At 41.2% G+C, this 26,187-nt stretch overlaps 1 protein-coding gene across 5 annotated transcripts in view; it reads right to left on the bottom strand.

Moving 5' to 3' along the window:
* Positions 1-25,937, bottom strand: part of WDTC1 (WD and tetratricopeptide repeats 1) — a 42,158-nt gene extending 16,221 nt beyond the window's left edge. For 2 of the 5 annotated variants that reach the window (XM_075853445.1, XM_075853441.1), the window contains exons 1-9: positions 25,648-25,937; positions 23,482-23,601; positions 16,501-16,584; positions 16,351-16,397; positions 9,245-9,356; positions 7,946-8,133; positions 7,665-7,847; positions 5,305-5,396; positions 1,293-1,408 (exon numbers count right to left, since the gene is read on the bottom strand). In XM_075853445.1, coding sequence (XP_075709560.1) covers positions 1,293-1,408; positions 5,305-5,396; positions 7,665-7,847; positions 7,946-8,133; positions 9,245-9,356; positions 16,351-16,397; positions 16,501-16,584; positions 23,482-23,529 — 870 coding nt within the window. In that variant the 5' untranslated portion in view covers positions 23,530-23,601; positions 25,648-25,937. Of the gene's footprint in view, positions 1-1,292; positions 1,409-5,304; positions 5,397-7,664; positions 7,848-7,945; positions 8,134-9,244; positions 9,357-16,350; positions 16,398-16,500; positions 16,585-23,481; positions 23,602-24,964; positions 25,016-25,647 lie in introns of those variants that run through there. The other 3 variants (XM_075853443.1, XM_075853442.1, XM_075853444.1) reach the window with 3 other exon arrangements.
* Between the last annotated feature and the right edge of the window lie 250 nt (positions 25,938-26,187).

Below are 26,187 nucleotides of genomic sequence, written 5' to 3' on the forward strand. Positions count from 1 at the left end.
TTGATCAAATCTTGCAAGTTTCGGTTGATGGAGCTGGGTGCGGGCTTGTTTTTTGCGAGAAAAGCTGTAGATTTTATTGGTACCATTTTGGAACAAATATGACTGACTTTTTATTTCATTTTTTGGTATGGGAAATTACCATAAACAAGCAATTCTGGAATAGTGTTTTATTGGAGTGTTTTTTCGGTATCCACAGTGCGCCCTAAATTACATGTTAACTTTACTCTGCGGGTCGATACGATTACTGTGATACCAAATTTATATGGTTTTTTTTATGTATTGCAGCTTTTGTAAAATAAAATCACTTTTTTTAATAAAATCATTGTTTTTTGTGTCGCCATATTCTAAGACCCATAACAATTTTATTTTTGCATGGACAAAGGGGTGTAAGGGATTATTTTTTGCGGGACAGATTGTCGTTTTTATTGGTACTTTTTTGGAGTAAATGTGACTTTTTGATCACTTTTTATAGCATTTTTTGGGAGGAGATGTGACCTAAAAACAAAGATTCTGGCGTTGTTTTTCATATTATTTTTTTTACGGCGTTCACCGTGCGGGATAAATAGTTTTATAGTTTGGGTCGTTACGGACGCGGCGATACCAATTATGTATAGTTTTTTAACAATTTTAATGGTTTTTCCCATAATAAAATACTTATTATGGGAAAAAAGGCAGTTTATCTTTTTTTTTTTACTTGAAACTTCTGTGTTTTTATTGTTTTACGACATTTTTATCAACTTTTTTAACTTGTCCAACTAGGGCCCTTGAGGGCCTGATGCCCCCAATCGCTACTCTAATACACTGCACTACATACGTAGTGCAGTGTATTAGCGATGTCAGTTATTCACTGACAGAAAGCCTATTAGGACCCTCCGATTGCCATAGCAACCCAGTGATTACATCGCTGAGTTGCCGGTCGGGTTAAAACCCATCAGATGCTGCTCTCTATTGAGCGCAGCATCTGAGGGGTTAATCGGCCGGATCGGAGAATAGCTCCGGTCCTGGCATTTACAGGAGGGTGCCAACTGTATAATACAGCTGTCACCCCCGCGGTGATGGTGCCGGCTCTGCTTCTGAGCCCGCACCATCACCACGACGTAACTGTACTGAACACCTTCCCCACAGCGCCGTATACATACGGTGGATGTTGGGAAGGGGTTAAACACGCTGACAAAAACTAAAATGAAAAACTGGAACAACTTGTGGTAACGCGAAGTACACGGCACATACACCTTTAAGAAAAAGGTTCTTGTGTCAGTGATAAAAGAGATAATCTTAATCACTAAACTCACCTGCTCCCCTCCCATGTTGACAAGCAGCTCAGTGCCATCAGGACTGAAAGTTACATACGTTGCCACCAAAACCCGCAATCGGTTATTGTAATCTGGCAGTTTGACTGGAAGGTGGCCTGGAAAAAATAAATAAATTTAACTAATGTGAGAATGTACGGTACCAGTGGAGACAAAATATAGAATCACATAGGTAAGTGTGGAAATAGAAACAAAAAAATAAAATCAAAAAAGGCCCTATGACAATATAATGGCGCCCAAGATGTTTTGGGCCCTAAAACCTATATTTTGTGTAATGTGTAACACATTTTTGAAAATGTGACATGTAATATAAAACGTAATTCACAATGGCGAGCCAGTCAGACTTTAGCAGCTCTACCTAAAATATCCCCTAAGGGTATGTGAACATGTAGTGTTTTGAGAAGTTTTTCGGGCCGTAAACATCCTGAAAAACTGCTGAAAAATCGGAAGCACTGGACGTAAAAAAACAGCAGCGTAAAAAAACGGCCGCGAAAAAGAAGTGCATGTCACTTCTTGAGACGTTTTTGGACCTGTTTTTCATTGGCTCTATCTAAAAACGTCTGTAAAAACGCAGCGAACTTTGCGTAAAAAAACTTCTGAAAATCAGCTCCGTATTTTCAGATGTTTTGGATTTTATGTGTGCACATACCCTAACAGAAATAATCACATGTGAACCCTGGTGATCACGTTCATAGTGAGGAAACAAAGGGATCCCCAAATGTAGCAAAAACTCTGTCAGTGACAATTCTACTGTATAGGTTATGATACGGGTTAAGGTACCGGACCTTCATGTGGGAGTCCCACAGTCGGAACCCCACCAATCGAACATTTATTAAAGGCTATGTACACCTTTGAAATTTTTATTTTTTTTATAAAAATGTCTATCAGTGTTGTTGTTTTGTGCAACTTTTTATTAAAAATTATTTTTACTTTATGAGATACAGCTGCTTTGCATACTGTATACAGAGCAGCTGTATCTAGCGCGGAAACCTGGTTCAGTGTCAGCAGGTCCTGCACGTCTCTGACATGCAGGATCGAGATGCTACCAATCACATCTAAGTTCATAACTTAGATGTGATCGATAACAGGTGGTGTACTTTCCCCCTGACTTGCTGTCAACAAGATAGAAATGTATGGGAACGAGCAATCGTAGTATCGAGCGCTCGTCCCCATACTAGCTCCTTGTGAAAGGAGCAAACTAGTGCCGATCAATGAGCTGACTCGTTGATCGGCGCTCGTTCACACGACCCACGTCGGGCCGTGTTAGACCACCTCAATTCTAAGCCATCTAAATTTTACACAGTATTAGTAAATCTGCCCCATTGTGTTTTGTTTTTCCTCTTCCCCCCTCTGCACCTAGTGCCCCCTCACTTTAACCTCCCTCTCTTTCAGACTCTCCATGGCCCTATGTGGTATTTCTGGACTCTCTGCTGAACACACAGCCAGCAACACTTTAAAAAAAAAACAGGATCCTGACCTGTCCACAGAGTTTAAGGCAGCACAGAGTATTTCAGGAGATGAGCGTGCGGATCTTGTGCGGGGTGGTGACTTGCCAATCATGTGAAGGTGTTATTGAGGACAGGAATGGAGGAGAGGTAACAGACTGAGAGCTACGTAATGGTAAGAGCAGAGTTCACAGCAGCACAGAATGTTTCAGGAGAGGAGCGTGCAGATGTTGAGGAGTGTATGACGCTGACTGGTCACTGATTGGTCAGCGTCATACACATAAACACGCCCAGTTAAAAACACAATACACGCCCAGTTGGACATAACGAAAAAAAAACGCCCAGTTGTCCATTTCAAAGCTCATTTGCTTATATATATATATAAAATAGCTCATAACTTGGCCAAAAATCAACGTTTTAAAAAAACAAACAAACGTTGCTGTTATCTACATTGCAGCGCCGATCACATGCAATAAGAGATAGGGGTTTAAGAATCTGGTGACAGAGCCTCTTTAAAAATCTCCTCAGAATCTGCAATAAATCACGATGTGTGAACATAGCCTTAACATAATGATTAGATGAACCAATCCATTAATATTAAATCGCTATTTATAGGATGTGTGTATATATATATATATATATATATATATATATATACACACACACACACACATATACACTACCGTTCAAAAGTTTAGGGTCACTTAGAAATTTCCTTATTTTTTAAAGAAAAGCACACAGTTTTTTTCAATGAAGATCACATTAAATTAATCAGAAATACACTCTATATATTGTTAATGTGCTAAATGACTATTCTAGCTGCAAACGTCTGGTTTTTAATGCAATATCTACATAGGTGTATAGAAGCCCATTTCCAGCAACCATCACTCCAGTGTTCTAATGGTACATTGTGTTTGCTAACTGTGTTAGAAGGCTAATGGATGATTAGAAAACACTTGAAAACCCTTGTGCAATTATGTTAGCACCGCTGTAAACAGTTTTGCTGTTTAGAGGAGCTATAAAACGGACATTCCTTTGAGCTAGTTGAGAATCTGGAGCATTACATTTGTGGGTTCGATTAAACTCTCCAAATGGCTAGAAAAAGAGAGCTTTCATGTGAAACTAGGACAATCTATTCTTGTTCTTAGAAATGAAGGCTATTCCATGCGAGAAATTGCCAAGAAACGGAAGATTTCCTACAACGGTGTGTACTACTCCCTTCAGAGGACAGCACAAACAGGCTCTAACCAGAGTAGAAAGAGAAGTGGGAGGCCCCGCTGCACAACTGAGCAACAAGACAAGTACATTAGAGTCTCTAGTTTGAGAAATAGAAGCCTCACAGGTCCTCAACTGGCAGCTTCATTAAATAGTACCCGCAAAATGCCAGTGTCAACGTCTACAACGAAGAGGCGACTCCGGGATGCTGGCCTTCGGGGCAGAGCGGCAAAGAAAAAGCCATATCTGAGACTGACTAATAAAAGGAAAATATTAATATGGGCAAAAGCACACAGACATTGGACAGAGGAAGATTGGAAAAAAGTGTTATGGACAGACGAATCGAAGTTTGAGGTGTTTGGATCACACAGAAGAACATTTGTGAGACGCAGAACAACTGAAAAGATGCTGGAAGAGTGCCTGACGCCATCTGTCAAGCATGGTGGAGGTAATGTGATGGTCTGGGGTTGCTTTGGTGCTGGTAAAGTGGGAGATTTGTACAAGGTAAAAGGGATTTTGAATAAGGAAGGCTATCACTCCATTTTGCAACGCCATGCCATACCCTGCGGACAGCCCTTGATTGGAGCCAATTTCATCCCACAACAGGACAATGACCCAAAGCACACCTCCAAATTATGCAAGAACGATTTAGGGAAGAAGCAGGCAGCTGGTATTCTATCTGTAATGGAGTGGCCAGCGCAGTCACCAGATCTCAACCCCATAGAGCTGTTGTGGGAGCAGCTTGACCATATGGTACCCAAGAAGTGCCCATCAAGCCAATCCAACTTGTGGGGGGGCTTCTGGAAGAATGGGGTGAAATTTCTCCCGATTACCTCAGCAAATTAGAATGCCAAAGGTCTGCAATGCTGTAATTGCTGCAAATGGAGCATTCTCTGACGTAGCAAAGTTTGAAGGAGAAAATTATTATTTCAAATAAAATCATTATTTCTAACCTTGTCAATGTCTTGACTATATTTTCTAGTCATTTTGCAACTCATTTGATAAATACAAGTGTGAGTTTTCATGGAAAACACTAAATTGTCTGGGTGACCCCAAACTTTTGAATGGTAGTGTATGTATATATATATATATATATATATATATATATATATATATATATAAAATGGATATAATTTGCTTCTTATAATCTTTAATATACAAAAAGTGGAATTTAAATTCACTGAATTTATGACAGGCAAACTGTAAATCGAGTCTTAAACTGGGGAATCAGGCAGATGAATTCACATATGAAAATATGATAGTATTCATATAGACAAAAGGATGAGAAAAGAAAAGGAAAAAAAAAAAAAGAACAAAGAGAAATAGAATCCCACCTGCCACATAATACTGTGCAGCTCCCTCCGGAATGGGCTTCTGCCGTGAGCAAAAGGTGTGAAGCCCAGATTCTGTCTGCTGGAGATTCTTTCTGTAATGAAGAATATGTAACACATTACGGTAAAACCCTGCTATAAACAATACTTCCTTAACCCCTTAATGACCAGGCCATTTTGCGCGTAATGACCAAGGATTATTTTTTTGTTTTCTCAGTCGTAACTTTTTTTTAAATTCCGTCGACATAGCCGTATAAGGGCTTCTTTTTTGCGGTACGAGTTGTATTTTGCAATTGCACCATTTTTGGATGCATATAATATATCGATTAACTTTTATTAACTTTATTTTAGGATAGAATTGAAAATAAGCAGCTATTCCAACATTGATTTTCAGGTTAACTTTATTCTATGGGTCGGCACGATTACGGGGATACCAAATATGTAAAGGTTTTATATGTTTTCCTACATTTGCACAATAAAAACCCTTTTAGAAAAAAATTACTTGTTTTTTGCATCGCCGCATTCCAAAAGCTGTAATTTTTTTATTTTTCCGTCAATGTGGCCGTATGTGGGCTTGATTTTTGCGGGCCAATGTGTAGTTTTCATTAGTACTATTTTGGGGTACATAGGACTTATAGATTAACTTTCATTTTATTTTTTATGGGGGGAATGGGACGCCGTTCATCTGGCGGTTTAACTAATGCATTAATTTTATTGTTCGAGTCGTTACGATCGTGGGGATACCATATATGTGTATGTTAAGAATTTGTAGTCGGCACACCTTGCTTGTGTTACAAAAATATATATCTTTATTGGATGGATGCCAGAGGCTACATGTGCGACGTCGAGGTTTCGGTCGATAAGACCTTCGTCGGGCACTGAGCCGTGCTGGGGACTGGATCGGTGCAAAATATAATGCGTATGTAGGGCTGCTATAGTGAGTACTGGGCGGCTTACCGCTCTAGATGGGCGCCCAGTACTCACTATAGCAGCGCCGAAACAGAAACCGAGACCGAAACGTCGACGTCGCACATGTAGCCTCTGGCATCCATCCAATAAAGATATATATTTTTGTAACACAAGCAAGGTGTGCCGACTACAAATTCTTAACCTATACCCGGGTTGGGACCCTACCTCGAGCACCCAAAAGAAACCAGTGCCATCTGAACACAACCACATATATCTGTATGTTTTATTTGTTTTGACACTTTTACTAAATAAAACCACTTTTTGGGGGAAAAAAGTGGTTTTATTTTATTTTGACTAATATATATATATATATATATATATATATATATATATATTTTCATAAACTTTATTTAACTGCTTTTACATATTTATTTTTTTAGTCCCACCAGGGGACTTCACTATGCGATCGCATATATAATGCTTTGGTATACTTAGTATACCAAAGCATTATTGCCTGTCAGTGTATATGCGTCCTTTTGCGGGAATTAGCACCTGCACAGGACGGACATATCCTTCCTTCGTGTTTATTTCCCCTCTTCCCCCTCCCCGCAGTACAGAACACATTACATGCCTCTTATCTCCACTGCTCCCTGTTCCCCTCCTCCCTGTCTCTGGTAGTACTGTGTTTCACATGCTGGGAAGCAAAGTGCAAAACTGTGTCTCAGTAGCAGACAGTGAGCAATCACACCACTACCTTATATCTTGTAACAGAGGGGCATGCAGCCAGCTTTAAATATAGGCAATGTCTGTGATAGGGGACTGGAATCACGGGAACTGTAGTTTTTTTTACATGGTAATCGCACCCACAGCAGGCCCTAGCAGAATGAAAACAACAGTACTGTACAGAGCTACGGTAGCATTATATATATATATATATATATATATATATATATATATATATATATATATATACATACACACACAAAAATCAGGCAGCACTCCAGAGATGTAGCAAAAAAAGTAAAGGTGCTTTATTAACCCAACAGTCAGGTGCAACGTTTCAGCTCTACAATAGAGCCTTTCTCGCTATTGTAGAGCTGAAACGTTGCACCAGACTGATGGATTAATAAAGCACCTTTACCTTTTTTGCTACATCTCTGGAGTGCTGCTTGATTTTTGGATCTATACGTCTGGGTGACCTTGGTCGGGTCCCTGGCGGTCTTGCACCCCCACCACTACTATATTTCTGGCCGTGTGGCTGACAATTTTTGTATATATATATATATATATATATATATATATATATATATATACACATACACACGCACACACTCACATACATATACACACACACATATATATATATATATATATACACACACACACACGTGTCTGTGTTTTTCATAAGCTTGGAAAACTACTTTAACTACCATTCTTAACAAGCAATCACTCACCTGTGGCTGTGGATCATGCGGATATCGTACAGTCTCACAAAAGGCCCACTGGCTCCTACTGCCAAGCAGTTGTTATCCCGGGGGCTGATGTTTATACATTTTGCTTCCACCAGCTGGCCACAGTATTCCGTTAAATCAATCAAAACATCAGAATGAGTGCTACTCTCTCTTAAGTCATACTGTCTGAAGAAAAAGAAAAATAAATATATTTGCATAATTACAAACAAATACGGTTACACGCTCTGAAAAATATTTCTCACTTCTCAGCAAAGTTCTCTCACCGGATCAAACCATCCTCTGCTGCACTCCAGAAAGTGTTCGGCCACATAGGGGCAGTGGCAACTCGTTTCACTCGATTAGTATGTTCAGAAAAAACATGGAGCGTTTCCTTTGAGTTAACGTCATGGACATGAACCTTGGCATCTGCTGCTCCAGTAATCAAGATACGATCTCCAGTGTGCGGGAGGAACTGAAGGGGAAGAGATTCAAGAAAGAAAGAAAAATATTATATATATATATATATATATATATATATATATTTTAATTCGTTTAATGCTGGTTCCTACCATCCCCAAGTATATGTAGGCATAGTCGCAGTTCTGGGTGTATGTGCAGCGTAGGTTCCCACCTTACAGAGGTCGCCTTGTCGTGGCAGATGGGCTCACACAATTTGATCAAAATGTGCGCTAAGAACCTACCGATTGTAAGTAGTTAGCAGTAATGCATATTTATTTATATTTAGCGGCTTAGGTGGCAATAGCATTCGCAGTGTGCTGTATAAATTTGCAGTCACAGGCGTCCTTGCACCTGTATACATGTTTTGTTTCATTTTGTTGGAACTTGCTGTTCAAACTTTTGTGTTGTTTATGTGATTCATATATGTGGGGTTAGTGGCTGCCTCCATTTTTTTTATCTTACACTCCTCCCATTCTGCCCTGGTTGACTTTAATTAGTTTAATGCTGGTTCCTACCTTCCCCAAGTATATGCAAGCTTAGTCCCAGTTCTGGATGTATGTGCAGAGTAGGTTCCAACCTCATAGAGGTCGCCTTGTCATGGCAGGTGGGCTCACACAATTTGATCAAAATGTGCGCTAAGAACCTCCCTATTGTAAGTAAATTTAGCAGTAATGCATATTTATTTATATTTAGTGGTTAGGTGGCATTAGTGTTCGCAGTGTGCTGTCGCCATTTTGTGTGGTATATATATATATATATATATATATATATATATATATATCGATCTCAAAACATAGACGAATTTCCTTCATCCGGGTTATCGGATGGTCATAGAGAAGTATGCAGTTGTCTATTAATCAGAGAAGTTTCTACGTTGGCTCTCTGCTCAGTTTTCGGGTCTTGTGAAATTCTTCATTATACTGCAGTTCTGTGCAAGAAATAAGTGCTGGATAATCTGACTTTTTGGATCATCAGATGCTGTATTAATCATTTACCTGCATTACTATTTAAAACAACTGATAAAACATTGATAGGATGTGCCAAGTGACTATCTTAGCTCAACTACATCTATATACACACACGCATATACACTTATCACTGAGAATTCATTGTATGCTACTCACCTTAACAGAGAAGATGTTGGCAGTATGACCTGTGTGCATAGATAACAGTTTCTTATGACGAAAAGGATCCCACAGCATCATGTGCTGATCATCTGAACCAGAGGCCAGCAAGCTAGGCAGAGAAAACAATAAGTACGACTGACCATTACATAGAGCAAAGGGTCATATCACAATTCACTATAATCCAGCATTATGGGCTTTTTTTTTTTTTAAATAAACCTTGAAATACACAATAAATACACAATCGTCCAAGACAGCAAGTTTTGTGCAACATAAAAAGAGCAATAAAGGAGTTCAGTACACTTTACCTGTGTATGCTCGTGTAAATGGTCTGAAACGTTGTATTTAAAATTATATGTCAAGTGGCCCCAAAACCAGATATTTTGGGGACCCTGGCTACACACAAGTGGAGCTCATCTATACAGCCAGTCTATGGAATTGCTGCATACATATATTTCATCATACACCGAGGTATGCAGAAATTCTTACAGCCTGGGGTCTGCTCAGCATTCAATGTGAATTATACAGTCTGTAAACATATGCATACACTAGAATTAATTAAACCCCCAAAAAATCTCTTTGCTTAAAGGGGTTTTCCCAGTCATCAATAAAAATGTCAAATAGTTTTTGTATGTTACCCATTTTTCATTGGGATCCACCAATCCTACTTTACTATCTCGTCAGATCTGGTCCGTGGATGGGTATACAACCTGTGACCATATATTTTCACTATACCTGGCAGCACTGGGAATGGTCAAAATTCCAATTTATGTTATGCATATATTTGTTCTTCTGTAATATTTATAAGCTTATGGAAAGTTTGCGACTTCCTTCTTTTATTTGCTCTTTTCCGTATTTAATTATTTTTTCTGATTTTATGCTTCAGACTACATGTAAAATTTAAATATCCATCGCATTAATATCAGCCTCACTTGGGAGTAAGTGACAGGCAGTACTATAGTTTTTTATTATATTGACTGTCAGATCTCTTGCGCTATTGAAGACGCTGACCAAACCCCAAAGAATTTTCTGTAAATAAAAGCTATTAGCCAGATATTAACCCCTTCAGGACTGAGCCACTTTTGGACCAAATGACAGAGCCTCATTTTTTAAATCTGACGTGTGTTACTTTATGTGGTAATAACTCGGGAATGCTTTTACCTATCCAAGCGATTCTGAGATGGTTTTCTCGTGACATATTGTACTTTAAGTTAGTGAAAAAATTTGGTCGATATATTCAATATTTTTGTGTGAAAAGCACCAAAATTTAGAGAAAATTTGCAAAAAATTAGCATTTTCTAAATTCAAATGTATCTGCTTGTAAGACAGATAGTAATACCACACAAAATAGTTACTAGCTAACTTTTCCCATATGTCTACTTTAGATTGGCATCATTTTTTGAATATCCTTTTATTTTTCTAGGACATTACAAGGCTTATAAGTTTAGCAGCAATTTCTCACATTTTCAAGAAAATTTCAAAAGCCCATTTTTTTTAGGGAACAGTTCAGTTGTTAAGTGGCTTTTAGGGCCTTATATATTAGAAACCCCCACAAATCACCCCACTTTAAAAACTTCACCCCTCAAAGTATTCAAAACAGCATTCAGAAAGTTTTTTTTAACCCTTTAGGCGTTTCACAGGAATTAAAGCAATGTAGCGGGGAAATCTACAAATTTAATTTTTTGGGCAGAAATTCCATTTTAATCCATTTTTCCTGTAATACTGAAGGTTTTTACCGGAGAAGCACAACTGAATATTTATTGCCCTGATTCTGCAGTTTTTAGAAATATCCCACATGTGGCCCTAGTGCGCTACTGGACTGAAATACCGACCTCAGAAGCAAAGGTGCACCTAGAGCCTTTTAGAGCCTTCCTTTTCTTAGATTATATTTCAGGCACCATGAAGAGGTCTTGTGGTGCCGAAAAAAGGAAACACCCCAAAAAATATCCCATTTTGGAAACTAAACTCCTTGAGGAATTCATCTAGGGGTGTAGTGAGCATTTTGACCTCACAGGTGTTTCATAGATTTCATTAGAATTGGGCAGTGAAAATGAAAAATTACATTATTTTCCAATACCATGTATTTTTACCTCAAAATTTTTAATTTTTTCAACAAATAAATGAGGAAAAGCACCCCAACATTTGTAAAGCAACTTCTCCAGAGTACGGAAATACCAAACATGTGGTCATAAACTGTGGTTTGGGCAAGCGGCAGGACTCGGAAGGGAAGGCACGCCATTTAGCTTTTGGAGCGCTGATTTTGCTGGATTCATTTCTCTGCACCATGTCGCATTTGTAAAGCCCCTGAGGTACCAGTACAGTGAAAACCCCCCAAAAGTGACTCCATTTAGGAAACTACACCCCTTGAGGAATTCATCTAGGGGTGTAGTGAGCATTTTGACCTCACAGGTGTTTCATAGATTTCATTAGAATTGGGCAGTGAAAATGAAAAATTACATTATTTTCCAATACCATGTATTTTTACCTCAAAATTTTTATTTTTTTCAACAAATAAATGATGAAAAGCACCCCAACATTTGTAAAGCAACTTCTCCAGAGTACAGAAATACCCAACATGTGGTCATGAACGGCTGTTTGGGGAAGCGGCAGGACTCAGAAGGGAAGGCACGCCATTTAGCTTTTGAAGTACAGATTTTGCTGGTTTGATTTCTCGGCACCATGTCGCATTTGTAAAGCTCCTAAGGTACCAGTACAGTGTAAACCCCCCAAAAGTGACTCCATTTGGAAAACTACACCCCTAGAGGAATTAATCTAGTGGTGTAGTGAGCATTTTGACCCCCCATGTGTTTCATAGATTTCATTAGAATTGGGCAGTAAACATGAAAAATTTCATTTTTTTCCACTAAGACGTAGCTTTAGGTAAAAATGTTTCATTTTCTCATCAAATAAAGGAGAAAAATCACCGTAACATTTGTAAAGCAACTTCTCCAGAGTACGGAAATACCCCATATGTGGTAATAAAGTACTGTATGAATACACATCCGGGCTCAGAAGGGAAGGAGCGCCATTTGGCTTTTGGAGAGCAGATTTTGCTGGATTGGTTTTTCTGCGCTATGTCGCTTTTGCAAAGCCCCTTAGGTAGCAGTACAGTGGAAACTACCCAAAAGTGACTCCATTTGGCAAACTACACCCATTGAGGAATTCATCTAGGGGGGTAGTGAGCATTTTGACCCCACAGGTGTGTCATATATTTTATTAGAAATGGGCAGTGAAAATGAAAAATGACATTATTTTCAAATAAGACGCAGCATTAGTTAAATTTTTTTAATTTTCTCAACAAATAAAGGAGAAAAAGCACCATAACATTTGTAAAGCAACTTCTTCAGAGTAGGGAAATACCCTGCACGTGGTCATAAACTGCTATTTGGACACACAGCAAGGCTCTAAAGGGAAGGAGCGCCATTAAGTATTTGGAGTGGAGATTTTATAAGATTTGTTTTTTGACACCATGTTGCATTGAGCTATAGTATCAGTACAGTGGTACTCCCGAAAAATTACCCCATTTTGGAAACTAGATCCCTCAAAGAATTGATGTAGGGGTGTAGTGAGCATTTTGACCGCACAAGTGTTTTGCAAAAATGAGTAAACAATAGATTTAGCAGATTGAAAATTGCTGTTTTCCACAAATATGCCATTTCAGTGCCCAATGTGTTGTGCCCAGCTTGCACCACCGTAGACACACATGCCATAAATTGTTAAGCGGGTTCTCCAGAATACCCCATATGTGGTCATAAATTGCCGTTTGGGTACACTGCCAGGCTCAGTTGGACCACCATTTGGCTTTTGAAGCGCAGATTTTGCTTGGTGTTTTAGTGGTATTTCAGCATATAATGTGGGGGCATATGTGAGCTGGGCGGAGCGCATCAGGGCATATGTAAACTGGGAGGAGTACATCAGGGTATATGTAAGCTGGGCGGAGTACATCACGGTATATGTAAACTGTGCGGAGTACATCAGGGTATATGTAAGCTGGGCGGAGTGCATCAGGGTCTATGTAAACTGGGCGGAGTACATCAGGGTATATGTAAGCTGTGCGGAGTACATCAGGGTATATGTAAGCTGTGCGGAGTACATCAGGGTCTATGTAAACTGGGCGGAGTACATCAGGGTATATGTAAGCTGTGCAGAGTACATCAGGGTATATGTAAGCTGTGCAGAGTACATCAGGGTATATGTAAGCTGGGCGGAGTACATCAGGGTATATGTAAGCTGTGCGGAGTACATCAGGGTATATGTAAGCTGGGCGGAGTACATCAGGGTATATGTAAGCTGTGCAGAGTACATCAGGGTATATGTAAGCTGTGCAGAGTACATCAGGGTATATGTAAGCTGTGCAGAGTACATCAGGGTATATGTAAGCCGGGCGGAGTACATCAGGGTATATGTAAGCTGTGCGGAGTACATCAGGCTATATGTAAGATGTGCGGAGTACATCAGGGTATATGTAAGCTGTGCGGAGTACATCAGGGTATATGTAAGCTGTGCGGAGTACATCAGGGTATATGTAAGCTGTGCGGAGTACATCAGGCTATATGTAAGATGTGCGGAGTACATCAGGCGATATGTAAGCTGTGCGGAGTACATCAGGCTATATGTAAGCTGTGCGGAGTACATCAGGCTATATGTAAGATGTGCGGAGTACATCAGGGTATATGTAAGCTGTGCGGAGTACATCAGGGTATATGTAAGCTGTGCGGAGTACATCAGGGTATATGTAAGCTGTGCGGAGTACATCAGGGTATATGTAAGCTGTGCGGAGTACATCAGGGTATATGTAAGCTGTGCGGAGTACATCAGGGTCTATGTAAACTGGGCGGAGTACATCAGGGTATATGTAAGCTGGGCGGAGTGCAACAGGTCATAATAGGATGATGTAATAATGGGGTGAATGAAGAATCCATGGATTGGTGTGGTCGCTTTGAACCAATCCTTTATGCACAGGCCGGGTTTATTGGGTATTATACAAAATATCTGCGCTCCAGTGTTGCCTTATATTTGACTTCTTCACTAGTCCTATAAGCAGCACAATGCCCTAAAGTTTCCTCATCTCTGCTGCATCTACAGGGTCCACCTGTGGGGTCCAGCAAATGACGATGTTGGATATTTAGTGAAATTCTACTGGACCTAAAAATGAGTCTGGGCCGTCATTTAGAATCATTTTGCACCATTGCGTTTTGAGAGTCATAACGTGTTATTTTTCCGGTGACGGAGCTGTGTGAGGGCGCGTTTTTTGTGGAACGAGCTGTCATTTTTATTGGTTTCATTTTGGGTTACATGCGATTTTTTTATCACTATTTATTCAATTTTTTGGGAGATGAGGAAACCAAAAAACAGCCATTCCAGCACGTTTCTTTTTTGTACAGTGTTCACCGTGCAGTATAAACAACATGTTACGATACGATTACAGCGACACCAAATTGAAATCGTTTTTTTACGTTTCACTTTGTTCCCACAATAAAAATACTCTTTTCTAAAAAAATCATGTTTTAGTGTCGCCATTTTCTGAGAGCCGTAACTTTTTTATTTTTACGTTGATATCGCTGCGGGAGGGCTTGTTTTATGCGTGGCGAACTGTAGTTTCTATTGGTACCATTTTGCGTTACTTGCAACTTTTTGATCACTTTTTTTTTAGACAATATGACCAAAAAAAAAAAAATGCGGTCGTTGTTTTTTATTAACATTTTTTACGGTGTTTACCGTGCGGTAAAAATAATGTGATATTTTTATAGATCAGGCCGTTCCGACCGCGGCGATACCTATTATGTATAGTTTTTTTTCAGATTTTCAGGTTTTTTTTAATTATAAAGAAGTTGATCAGGGAAACAGGGCAAGTGTTGTTTTTATTATTTATTTATTATTTATTAACTTTTATTTATTTATTTTTCTTTCACATTTTTTTTTACATTTTTTACACTGACCTGGGGACATGAAGATCTGGTCTTCTGATCCCCGGTACAATACACTGCACTACTTATGTAGTGCAGTGTATCGTAACTGTCATTCTTCATTTGACAGTTAGCGTATTAGGTCCTGCCTCGGGTAGGACCTAATAGGCTACCGTACCTGGGCAACCAGGAAGCCTAGTAACGGCTTCCTGGTTGCCATAGCAACAATCGCCACACGCGATCCACCGCGGGGGGGCCCGGGGGTTACAGAGGGAGCACCCTCCCTCTGTAAACCACTTCAATGCGGCGGACGTCATTGACAGCCGCATTGAAGGGGTTAAATGGCTGCGATCGGCGGTAACAGCCATCGCAGCCATTGCAGCGGCATGTCAGCTGTGTATAACAGCTGACAGCCGCTGAAGATAAAGCGCGCACAGCTCCTGTGCTCGCTTTATCTGCAGGGCTTAACTGTACGCCCGTCTGCGGGAAATCACTTTGATTTCGGACGTACAGTTACGCCCAATCGCGGGAAGGGGTTAAAATCTAGCAAAACATAATATAACAGCTCAAAGGTTTTATTAAAAAAAACAAAAAAAACAGTGTAGTGTAGAGAAGCAAAAGCTTTCCTAAAAAGTCACGGTCATTTCATAAAGCTTTTTCTCGGAGATTCGTGTACGTAGCTCTCTGAGGGGATCTGATAAATGCCAGGGTAGAGTGCTCAGCATATGGTTTAAACCCCTTATTTCCAGCAATTGGTGGGGGTCTCAGCACCCAGACCTCCACAGATCAGAACTTATTTTATTTATGTTGCTTAAATAACGCCAACATATTCCGCAAGGCTGTACATAGGTTGGCCTCACTCACTGTTCTTAGTGGAGCTCACAATCTAAGTTCCATATCTATGTTTTTGGAGTGTGGGAATAAACTGGAGAACCCGCATGAAACCCACGCCAACACAGTGAAAACATGCAGATGTTGCCCTTGGTCAAATTTGAACCAAGGTCTCCAGTACTGCAAGACAACAGTGATAACCACCGTTCTTCTGACATGTTACTAGTTACCTTTACAAACTCACAAAATATAAACATGAAAATCTAGTATAAAACCTGACAAAAATCTTAAAATGTATTCCAGTAAAAGGAAAGTTATCAAATGCTTCCAACAATATAGAAAACATTCAAACATTAAGTTCATACTCACTCCCCCTTCTCGTTCCATTCCAGACAATTGACACAACCAGAATGGCCCTATGAAAATCCAGAAGAGAAGTTCAATAATTTCTACTCAAACCTATTCCTTAATTTGTTACTTCCTATATCATCCCAAAGAGTATATTTCTTATGCATGTACCTGCAGTTCTGCTTCTAGTCCCAAGCGGTGAATTAACGGATCTGTTACATGATGACGTCTCTGAAAACTTCTAGCTTGTCTTTCCTAAAAAAGAGAACCAAACTTTTCAGACATTCACATCTTCCTCTGAGGCCCCTCATCATGATAAAGAAAGCAAAGATAGAAAACAATGCAATGTTTAATCTTGATTAAAAAAAATGAAGAGAACAACTAGGGCACAATTCTGTGACAAATCCAGCAGGATATAGTCTCAGTGGCAGCTACAGAATTGCAAAGTATCCCACAAAATGTGATGACCGGTCATTGCTTTAGGCTGTCCTGGATACAACTATGAAAAGTGTCTAGAAAAAGGGGCATGGCTAAGAAGTGTCGTAAAGTGCAGCAGATTTTTCACCGTTCACATAAAGTACGCCAGCCAATAGGTGGCATAAGAAAAAGAAAAGTGTCTAACATGTCTAGCAAAATGTTACAAATTGACCATACAACGTTCGCTACTGTCTCTCTTTAAAACAGTATAATAAAATAGCTTACCCATTGTCAGGTCAGAGCTGTGTTGTTTAGCTGCATAATAGGCTAACATGCCAAATGTCAACATTCTGAGCATTAAAAAAGGCATGTTCTGGCATTTTGACCATAATGGCCGTCTATGCGGAGTCGACAGGAGACAAAGTGGTAAGGCACTTTCCTACTATCGCTTCGACTTCGTTCCAGAGATTAGCAGGAGTCACAGTGATCACACTGATTGGACAGTGTGATGAGACAACCCCAAGTCTATTTGAACTTTTACAACCAATTTTAAAGAGACTGTCACCAGATTATAAGTGCCCTATCTCCTATATAATCTGATCGGCGCTGTAATGTAGATAACAGTGGTTTATTTAGAAAAACGATCATTTTTGAGCAAGTTCTGAGCAATTTTAGATTTATGCTAATTAGTTTCTTACTGACCAACTGGGCGTGTTTTTACTTTTTACCAACTGGGCGTTGTACAGAGGAGTGTATGACGCTGAACAATCAGTGACCAATCAGCGTCATACACTTCTCATTGTTCCAGTCCATTGTTACATTGTGATTGTGCAGAGAACGAAGCTGGGCTGGAACAATGAGAAGTGTATGATGCTGATTGGTCACTGATTGGTCAGCATCATACACTTCTCTCCACAATGCCCAGTTGGTAAAAAGTAAACCACGCCCAGTTGGTAAAATAAACCACGCCCAGTTGTCTATTAAGAAATGAATTAGCATAAATGTAAAATTGCTCATAACTTGCCCAAAAATGATCGTTTTTCAAAATAAAAACCACTGTTATCTACATTACAGCACCGATCAGTTTATGCAGGAGATAGGGCATTTATAATCTGGTGAGAGAGCCTCTTTAAAGTGCTCCAACGACTCTAAAACAAATGAAAAAACTTTTGCAAATAATCTTAAATAAAAATATCCTCCCGTTTTGTGTATACAGTCCAATGTGTCCCGATGGTTACAGACGATTCAAAACTCTGTGTGCGGTTCGATCCCTTAGTTGTGCTACTCCTCCCTTTGCCCACTCTTCTTTCTAATTTACAGACAGCAGAAAGGGATCTATAGGATTAGATCACACACAGTTTGTTTGCAGTCTGTAATCATGGAGACCCATAGGTATGCATAGAAGCTGTGTACACTAAACTGGAGGATATTTGAAACAAAGACCATTTGCAAAGTGGTCTCATTCTTTTTTTTAGATTCATAGTAGCAATTTAAAATTGGTCGCAAGAGTGCACATAGCCTTTAAAGAGGCTCTGTCACCAGATTTTGCAACCCCTATCTGCTATTGCAGCAGATCGGCGCTGCAATGTAGATTACAGTAACGTTTTTATTTTAAAAAAACGAGCATTTTTGGCCAAGTTATGACCGTTTTTGTAGTTATGCAAATGAGGCTTGCAAAAGTCCAAGTGGGTGTGTTTAAAAGTAAAAGTCCAAGTGGGCGTGTATTATGTGCGTACATCGGGGCGTTTTTAATACTTTCACTAGCTGGGCGCTCTGAAGAGAAGTAACATCCTCTTCTCTTCAGAACGCCCAGCGTTTGCAGGTAAGATCGACTTACCTGCAAACGCTGATGCTGCTGCAGAATCAACTGTAGCCTCTGGTGCCGATGTGGCCGTCACGATGCAGGACCTGTGAGTGACGTCACAGATCTGCACTGCCAGAAGCTGGGCGTTCTGAAGAGAAGAGGATGTTACTTCTCATCAGAGCGCCCAGCTAGTATAAGTATTAAAAACGCCCCGATGTACGCACATAATACACGCCCACTTGGACTTTTACTTTTAAACACACCCACTTGGACTTTTGCAAGCCTCATTTGCATAACTACAAAAATGGTCATAACTTGGCCAAAAATGCTCGTTTTTTTAAAATAAAAACGTTACTGTAATCTACATTGCAGCGCCTATCTGCTGCAATAGCAGATAGGGGTTGCAAAATCTGGTGACAGAGCCTCTTTAAGGATGGGTCCACATGTTGACGATTTTTGGTGCGGATTCCAGTACAACACATGTAAATGGGGTTTTGAATAACCCATCTACATGTAGCGTAAAAATTCTGCAAGGTATTCAGAGAATGCTGCATTTTCAAAACCGCAGCATGTCAATTCTTTTGCGGATTTTAATAATGGATTTCACCTTTTACAATGCAAAGGGTGAGATCCACGGCTCGTCTGCTACAAAAATCTGCAACATGTAAACGCAGACTAAAGCCCCCATTCAGTTCAGGTCTGAGTTGTATCTGAAAATATGCAATGTTAAAGGAAGGGTGTCGAGAAAAAAAATTTTTTTATATCAACTTGCTTTTAGTGTTTTATTAAAAAAATTGTAATTTATTTGTGTGTTTGTTTTACTTTTTTTTTTTTTTTTTTAGTTTTTCTTGTCTATGGGGGCTGCCATTTTTTTTTTCATCTCTGTATGTGTCGATTAACGACACATACAGAGATGGAATACGGCACATACAGCCCCATAGAGAGTGCAAATGGGAGCCGTTCCATTCACTATAGCGTACGCCGTCTGTGTGGGAACGGCGCATGCGCAGCTCCCACACAGTCCAAAAGGAAGGTCTTCGGCCGAGCGACGTCCAGCGCCATTTTCTTGTGGACCGGAAGCCGCGGCCGGACAGTAAGATTACTACTTCCGGTCGCGGCTTCCGGACATGTGTTCTAATGCAAGCACTAGGAGCGGAGGGAGCAGACGGAGCGGACGGACCGGAGGGAGCGGCGGCAGAAGGAGCAGGTAAATTATTTCTGTGTATGTACGTGTTTTAGGGCAGATTCACACGAGCGTTGCGTTTTTGCGCGCGCAAACAACGCAGCGTTTTGCGCGCGCAAAAACCATTTGACAGCTGCGTGTGTCATCCGTGTCTGATGCGCGGCTGCGTGATTTTCGCGCAGCCGCCATCATAGAGATGAGGCTAGTCGACGGCCGTCACTGTCCAAGGTGCTGAAAGAGCTAAATCTTTCAGCACCCTCGACAGTGAATGCCGAACACAATATCGCAAAACCTGTAGAAAAAAAAGAAAAAGTTCGTACTTACCGAGAACTTCCCGGCCGTTGCCTTGGTGACGCATCCTTGGTGACGCGCCTCTCTTGACATCGGGCCCCACCTCCCTGGATGACGCGCCAGTCCATGTGACCGCTGCAGCCTGTGCTTGGCCTGTGATTGGCTGGAGCTGTCACTTGGACTTAATTGTCATCCCGGGAGGTCAGACTGGAGGAAGAAGCCGGGAGTTAGCGGTAAGTCAGAACTTCGTTTTTTTTTCTACAGGTTCATGTATATTGGGATCGGAAGTCACGGTCCATGGTGCTGAAACAGTTTAAGGCCTCATGCACACGACCGTGGTGTTATTCTGGTCCGCAAATTCCAGGACCGTGTTCCGTGGAATGTCATCCGCAGTTCATCCGTATGTAATCCGCAGTTCATCCGTATGTAATCCGCAAAAATGCGGATGAAAAAAAAAAAAAAAAAAAAGGACTTTTAAACAGGATGCCAAAAGCTTGGTCAAACCCCCTTTAGAAGGTCACATGATCCGCAAATCCGCAAACTGCGGATGACACACGGCGGTGTATCCGCAATTTCCACGGGCCCATTGACTTCTATTGGCATGTCCGCACCGCATTTGCGGCCCATAATAGGACATGTCCGGAGTTTCTGCGGCACGGATGTGCGGACATGCGGAGAGCCGTGAAAACACGGATAGTGGGTATGGCCACATAGAAATGAATGGGTCCGCAATTAACCCGTGGATTTGCGGTTGAATTGCGGACGCAAAAACACGGTCGTGTGCATGAGGCCTAACTCTTTCAGCACCATGGACAGTGACTATCTCCTGACGTCGCGTACCGATAATTTTTTTGCCGGGTTCGGCCAAAACGAGTTTGGCCGAACCCGGTGAAGTTCGGTACGCTTGTCCGGCTTCGCTCATCGCAAAGACACTCCGTTTGGATGTTCGGAAACAGAAAAGCACGTGGTGCTTTTCTGTTTTCATTCATCCTTTTCACTGCTGTTGCGCGAATCACGCTCGTCCCACGGAAGTGCTTCCGTGTGGTGCGCGTGATTTTCACGCACCCATTGACTTCAATGGGTGCGTGATGCGCGAAATACGCAGTTATTGAACCTGTCGCGCTTTTTGCGCAGCAGACAAACGCTGTGCAAAAAGCACGGACTGTCTGTACTGCCCCATAGACTTGTATTGGTCCATGCGTGCCGCGTGAAAACCACGCGGCCCGCACGGACCGAATACACGCTCGTGTGAATCCCCCCTTAGTGTGTGATTACCACTGTATGTAAGCCTACTACACTGTGTTCGCTCAAAAAATGGCGACACACCGTGTAGGAGGTTTGAACGTTCAACCCCCTCCTTTCTCCTGGCACTAGCCAGGATAAGGGAGGGGGGATTCTGTGAGCTCACTAGAGCGAGTGTGTATTCTCAAATTTTGCAGCATAAAGCAATGAGGTTGCTTTACCACATGCCAATGCTGCAATTTTGGGAATTGCTCCATCTAGTGACCATCACTGGGAAAGTTATAAATTAGAATCTAATTTATAATATTTCCTGACTCGTGAAAAAATGTAAAAAATTAGAACAATGTTTAATCATTTATATACTAACAGTTTAACTACCAAAAAAAATAAAAAATTTTTTCTAACGACACATTCCCTTTAAAGGCCTTTTATTCTGGTTTTTTTTATGACAAAGTAGAACTTATAGCTATAGAACTACCATGTACTTCACATTTACATAAGAAAAGAGCCTTTAAGGGATGTATTCAGTAATGTAAATCTTTAGGTCACTCTCTTGCTTACTGAAGTTTAAGATCGGCATGGCAAGAAAATGAGAAGGGTGCTCCAGTTCTATTGTAGCTATGCTGCATGCATAACAGAATACAGTATTTTTAAGACTAAAAGATGCATTTTTAACAACTAAAACTTGGGTGTCAAAATATTCCTGCATCATATGGCCCAAAATGTGCTTTTATTAGAATTCGATGAAGTGGCAGGTGGGGAGTGGCACAGGAAGCTAACTATGAATACAAGCACAGGGCAGAAAATAAATGGCAGCTCTGCCACAAATTGCCTAGATCATTATGGCTGCATTGTATCTTTAGTGGCAAGAACGAGATCAAATACGGTCAGGACAATGTAGGGAAAGCTTTCCAAAAGAAGTAAAGCTGATCATCCATTACTAGAAGTGATTTTGTACATATTGTTATTACAACGCAGGAAAGTGGGCCTCTTAAAAGTATATGGCCCCGTGCACATGAGCGTAAAAAATCTCCGGAATTGCGGACTGTAATACAGTCCGCAATTACGGACCCATTCAGTTATATTGGCTGCCGACACCTTTCCGTATCGCTACGGATAGGTGTCCGTGCCGTAGAACTGCACCGTAAAAGATAGAACATGTTCTATCTTTCGCGTTTTACGAGCGGTGCTCCCATATTTTGTATGGAAGAACGGGCCGAAAATAGGGGCTGCGGCCGTGATTACGGACATGGCCGTGTGCACGAGGCCTTTTGTATGTTCAATAGTAGTACTATAACCGACACCGGGCATCTGTAATGCACAGTTAGGCCCCATGCACATGACCATATTTTCATCCATCCGTAAATAGTGTCCGTAAACACGGATTCGTAGTCATCCGCAAATACAATCCGTAGTGCATCCGTATATACGGATCCGCAAAAAGAAAACCACAAACGATGTGCAACATCTGCAAACCTAACGTAATTACGGACAAGAATAGGAAATATTCTATATTTTACGGATCATTTCTACGGAACGGACACCCATCCATAAAAATACGGAAACTTGTCCGTAGACCATAGAAATGAATGGGTCCATAATTACGAATGAAAAATACGGTCGTGTGCACGGGGCCTTATATAGACATCATTCTGACAAAGATAACGTTTTTTTTTCTTCATGATACCCAGTTAGTCTTACGCCTCATGCACACGACCGTGTGCGCCGGCCGAGTCCCGTCAGTGATCCGAGGAAAGATAGGACATGTCCTATCTTTCCACGGATCGGAGACTTGGATCATTTTTCACCGACCCGATTCACCCGCTAAAGTGAATGGTTCCGTGAAGACTATCGGGTGCCACTCGGATGCCGTCAAAAAAGGCCCGAGTGGCACAACGGTCATGGCATAAGGCGTGATAAGATTAAATGTCTTATAGTTAAAATAAAAACAGTACACCCTTGGTTTAAACTTGATAGACTATATTATATGCATAGGACATGGCTACAGTAGATGTGGTTATGGCATCCTCTGCAACCCTGCTCACGATTGCTGCCACCACTACAGAAGAACACAAACGGCTAGATTTATGCCCGCAGATCTCTGAAATTCTATTACTGGCCGGTAGTTTAATCCTACCAGTGCTCATCTTCAGTTATAATCAGTCTTAGCTATAAGGGCCGACATCATTTACTGTTTTGGCCATAAACCACGTACCCGGATTTGCCTTTGGATGAGATCCTGTGTAATGTTGGCTCTATCCATCTTGGAGTTAAAATACGTAGCTCACGACGCCAAAGATTGAAATTGTACCTTTGCCATTATCATTACATAAACCTGCAAGATAATAAAATACAATTATTAAATAGCGTTCTATGGCTGTCATCCAGATATGTCTCATTCAACATGGTGCTCACATTATGTAACATCTATAGAATACATAAAGCGTCCAATGTTCGATACTCTCCAGGCGTCGTACGGTTATCATGGCAACTGTACTGACCAGCATGCACTAGCGTCTTTCCACTCCGGATATCAGATCGGGCAGGAGAAGGGAATTGGAGGGACACTTTAACATTAGACTGCTAAAGGGACTAAATCAAATTTTACGGAATATTGATTATACGTAGTATAAAAGTCTGATCGATGGGGGGCTGACTGCTGAAACATTGGGGGCATATTGATTGGGTTTGTCATCAGTGTCTGATTGGAGGGAACCCCTATGCCTAGAATGAAGGAGCCACAGTGGCCTTATTCACATGAGCATGTCCAATTTGTGCCCGCAAAAAAACAGACCATTTTTCATCCACATAAACGTCCATGATGCATTCGTGTGTCGTCCGCTTTTCTCGTACGTATTTCTCCTCTTCAAGCACTTCCTGGTGTCACTATTATTTTTCGATGCATTTCTTTAGCAACTGATCCGTAAAAAACAAACAGCACACAGATATTGTTTTTTTGCACGCACCCAAAGACTTCAATGGCCAAGTCTGGACTGAAAAAACAGACCAGAATAGGGCATACTGTAAGTTTTTCGCAACTGACACACGTTTCACTGAAAAAAACCAGACCTGTGAATAGCCCCATTGACTTGTATGGGTCAGTGTGCTGAACGTATTTCTCGACAGCTCACGGACGATAAATACGTTCATGTGAATAAGGCCTTAAAGGGGTTTTCCAGACAATAAAAATTGATGGCCTATCCTAAGGATAGGCCATCAATAGCTGATGGGTCGGTGGTCCAACTCCCGAACTCCCTCCAATCAGCTGCTTTGAAGGCGATGCAGCGCTCATACGAGCGCTGCATCCCCTTCAGTTACCCTTACTTGCTCACTGTAAATCGCCGACACGGCCGTAGCGGCGGTTCACATTATTACAGTCTTCTCCCATTCACCTCAATTGGAGAAGGTTGTAATACTGTCAACCGCCGCTACTGCTGTGTCGGCGATTCACCGTGTGAGCAAGGGACCGTAATGAAGGGGCCGCAGCGCTCGTACGAACGCTGCGGCCCCTTCAAAACAGCTGATAGTCCTGGGAGTCGGAGCCCCAACCCATCAGCTATTGATGGCCTATCCGGAGAATTTTTATTGGCTGGAAACCCCCTTTAAGCAAAGCACTATGCCACTAGCTTTAATTGGCCTGTGTTGTAATTCTCTACACAACGCCGGTCTTGGAGCAGAATGGAGTGAGAATTACGTACGAGTCACAACCCTTTAATTCTAGGCAGTGGTGGCGTTTTTCAGAAGTGAGAACCTCACAGATCACATGGGGGGGTGGGGGTTCCAATCGACATGCCATCAATGTCTCTAGTAAAAAAAAAAAAAATGCTTTTATGCCAATTTCCTAATACATTTACATTAGCAACACGTCTACATTGCAAAAGCAAAGTGATCAGGATATATTCACTGCTGGATCTCAACATTTCTGCGACGCCCATTCCCTGCCAACTACAGACAGCAGCCTATTGTGGGCTAATAGATCTCAGACTCCGGGCTACAATAAAATGGTAGCACGCTGGGAGAAAGGACAACTGCAGAAAAGCCATGGTGTATTTCTACTCAAGTGTATCATGAAACTGCTTAAAAGGCAACATCCTAATATTTGGTTATAAGGCGGCTCCAAAGGAAAGCTACACACTAGAAAGAGTAAGCCCAAAAAAAATGCAAAAAACGAATATGGGCTCCTGTCATGTGTCAATGAGGTAACTTTTTTTTTAACCTAGCTTCCTTATGTAGCGATCTATTGTAGATACATATAATACATGTAATCATGACGTATAAGCTATCAACACAATACAAGAGAATGCCTCTATACACATATACATGCAGAAGTTTATGCAGCATTACAGGCATTTACAGTAATCACTATACATTGCTGACTTACAAAGATCCCAGCCTCTGCTCACTACTCACTCTGGATAAATGGCTACCGAAAACAATAACAGCAACGCAATTACTGTTCATGGATAGTTCCCTAGCCATGTATCTGCCTTCAGCAGCGAACAGGCCCCTGACAGCCCAGTTACCCGTGTTTACCTCTCCGGGTGGCTCTCACGCCAAGCACTCTCCAACTACGTAATCAGCGTACTGGCATCATCAAGTGTAAAGACTACGCCACGTAAACTGCGCATACGGACGTTCAGGAATACGTCTCGGCTTACTAACTTAATACTACGGCTCCCTGGCAACGTGAGGAGGAAAAGGAAAGGCTATGTCATCCAATAACAGGCTTCGTTTTTTAGAATGACAGCCCTTGGAGCGAATAGGAGAGGTTGGCCAGATCAGCTGTTAGGTTAGGTTGGCTTGTAGAATCAGCACTTGCGCAGTTACGCCCCGCGCAAAGCATTGTGGACATTGTAGTTTATATTCTAATGGTATTGACCTTTGCGTAGCGATACTACTCGGCTTGGCAGTGATGGCACTT

Source organism: Rhinoderma darwinii, chromosome 2 (assembly GCF_050947455.1).
Source record: "Rhinoderma darwinii isolate aRhiDar2 chromosome 2, aRhiDar2.hap1, whole genome shotgun sequence".
NCBI classification, from domain to species: domain Eukaryota; kingdom Metazoa; phylum Chordata; class Amphibia; order Anura; family Rhinodermatidae; genus Rhinoderma; species Rhinoderma darwinii.